Here is a 1,156-nt window from a genome sequence, read left to right on the forward strand (position 1 = left end):
CCCCAACGGCACCGCGTCGTCATCACGTCGCTCTGTACACCTTCTCGCGCGTTCAAAGTTTAATCGTTTGTGATTTTTCGATAAGCTAATGAAAAATCGATACCTCCCCCGGTGTATTAACCCGGGCGAGGGTTAAACTCTGCCTGGCGAACGCCATAGAGATTCGACGAGAATCCATAGGATTCATAGCGAGTTTCTCCTACTTTAAATAGGACACCGTGTCAACGTCTTTGCGGTTATTAATAAATTGTTAAATACGTAAACTTCTATCCGACCCGACCTACGATCCCTAGCACCTTCTCTGCTGAATCTTCGCAGAGAGGTATCGAGGGATTAGTTACAGGCGATTGAAAATTTCGTCGGTTTTCAGGCGGAGAAAAATAAATCTCACAGCGCCTCTCCAGCTAGAGATGAAGTTAGTGGGGACGAACAAGGCGACGGTGGCGAAGGAACCGGTCCGGAAGACGAAGGCGGTGGAACCTATCTTGAGCACGATCCTAACGAAACGATGGAAGATTACGAGGCGGCCGTCGACACGGAAACGTACGCCTTTCGTCCTACCAATTTTTCGAGCTATCGAGCTATGTATGTAATTTTTCAATTGCAGATCGGAGAAAAGCGAAGACATCAACACCCATGCCAAAGTACGCTTGAACGTAGAGTCGGACGAGGAGGTTGAGGAAGAAGAGGAGGTCGAACAGAACGAGATGCACGGTACTTTGTCTTTTTTCCGTGAACATTTATTTTCTACGATTTCATCCGCGAATATAATTTGTCCAGGCGATGGCACTGACCAAGGAGTGTCGGCCAGACCACGGAGGATGTCCGAATTCAATATGGCTACGAAGACACAACCGATTCCAGCTGGTTCGGCTTTTTTCATTTTTGCACAAAACAACAGGTAGGCAGTGACATTGTGCTCTCGACGTGACATTTTTCCTATCGAATGAAACGTTGGTTCTTCAAATTCTTCTGTCTTCGACAGGGTTCGAGTGTTCTGTCACTGGCTCTGTAATCATAGCTACTTTGGCAACGTGATTCTCGTCTGTATCATGATATCGTCGGCCATGTTGGCGGCTGAAGATCCTTTACGCGCGTCGTCCCATAGAAATCACGTAAGAGAAACTACATAGAAAGTACATAGCGGTGACGAGAA

The 1,156-nt window shown here is 47.1% G+C and overlaps 1 protein-coding gene across 1 annotated transcript in view; it reads left to right on the forward strand.

Moving 5' to 3' along the window:
* The window catches only part of LOC108577837 (muscle calcium channel subunit alpha-1), a 24,369-nt gene that overhangs the window by 8,543 nt on the left and 14,670 nt on the right, over window positions 1–1,156 (forward strand). Inside the window, 4 exon segments of the mRNA XM_017941048.1 lie at window positions 371–543; window positions 608–714; window positions 802–901; window positions 986–1,115. Of these exon segments, the coding sequence (XP_017796537.1) occupies window positions 371–543; window positions 608–714; window positions 802–901; window positions 986–1,115 (510 nt within the window).

The sequence above is a fragment of the Habropoda laboriosa genome, unplaced genomic scaffold (genome assembly GCF_001263275.1).
Source record: "Habropoda laboriosa isolate 0110345459 unplaced genomic scaffold, ASM126327v1 scaffold816, whole genome shotgun sequence".
Classification (NCBI taxonomy): domain Eukaryota; kingdom Metazoa; phylum Arthropoda; class Insecta; order Hymenoptera; family Apidae; genus Habropoda; species Habropoda laboriosa.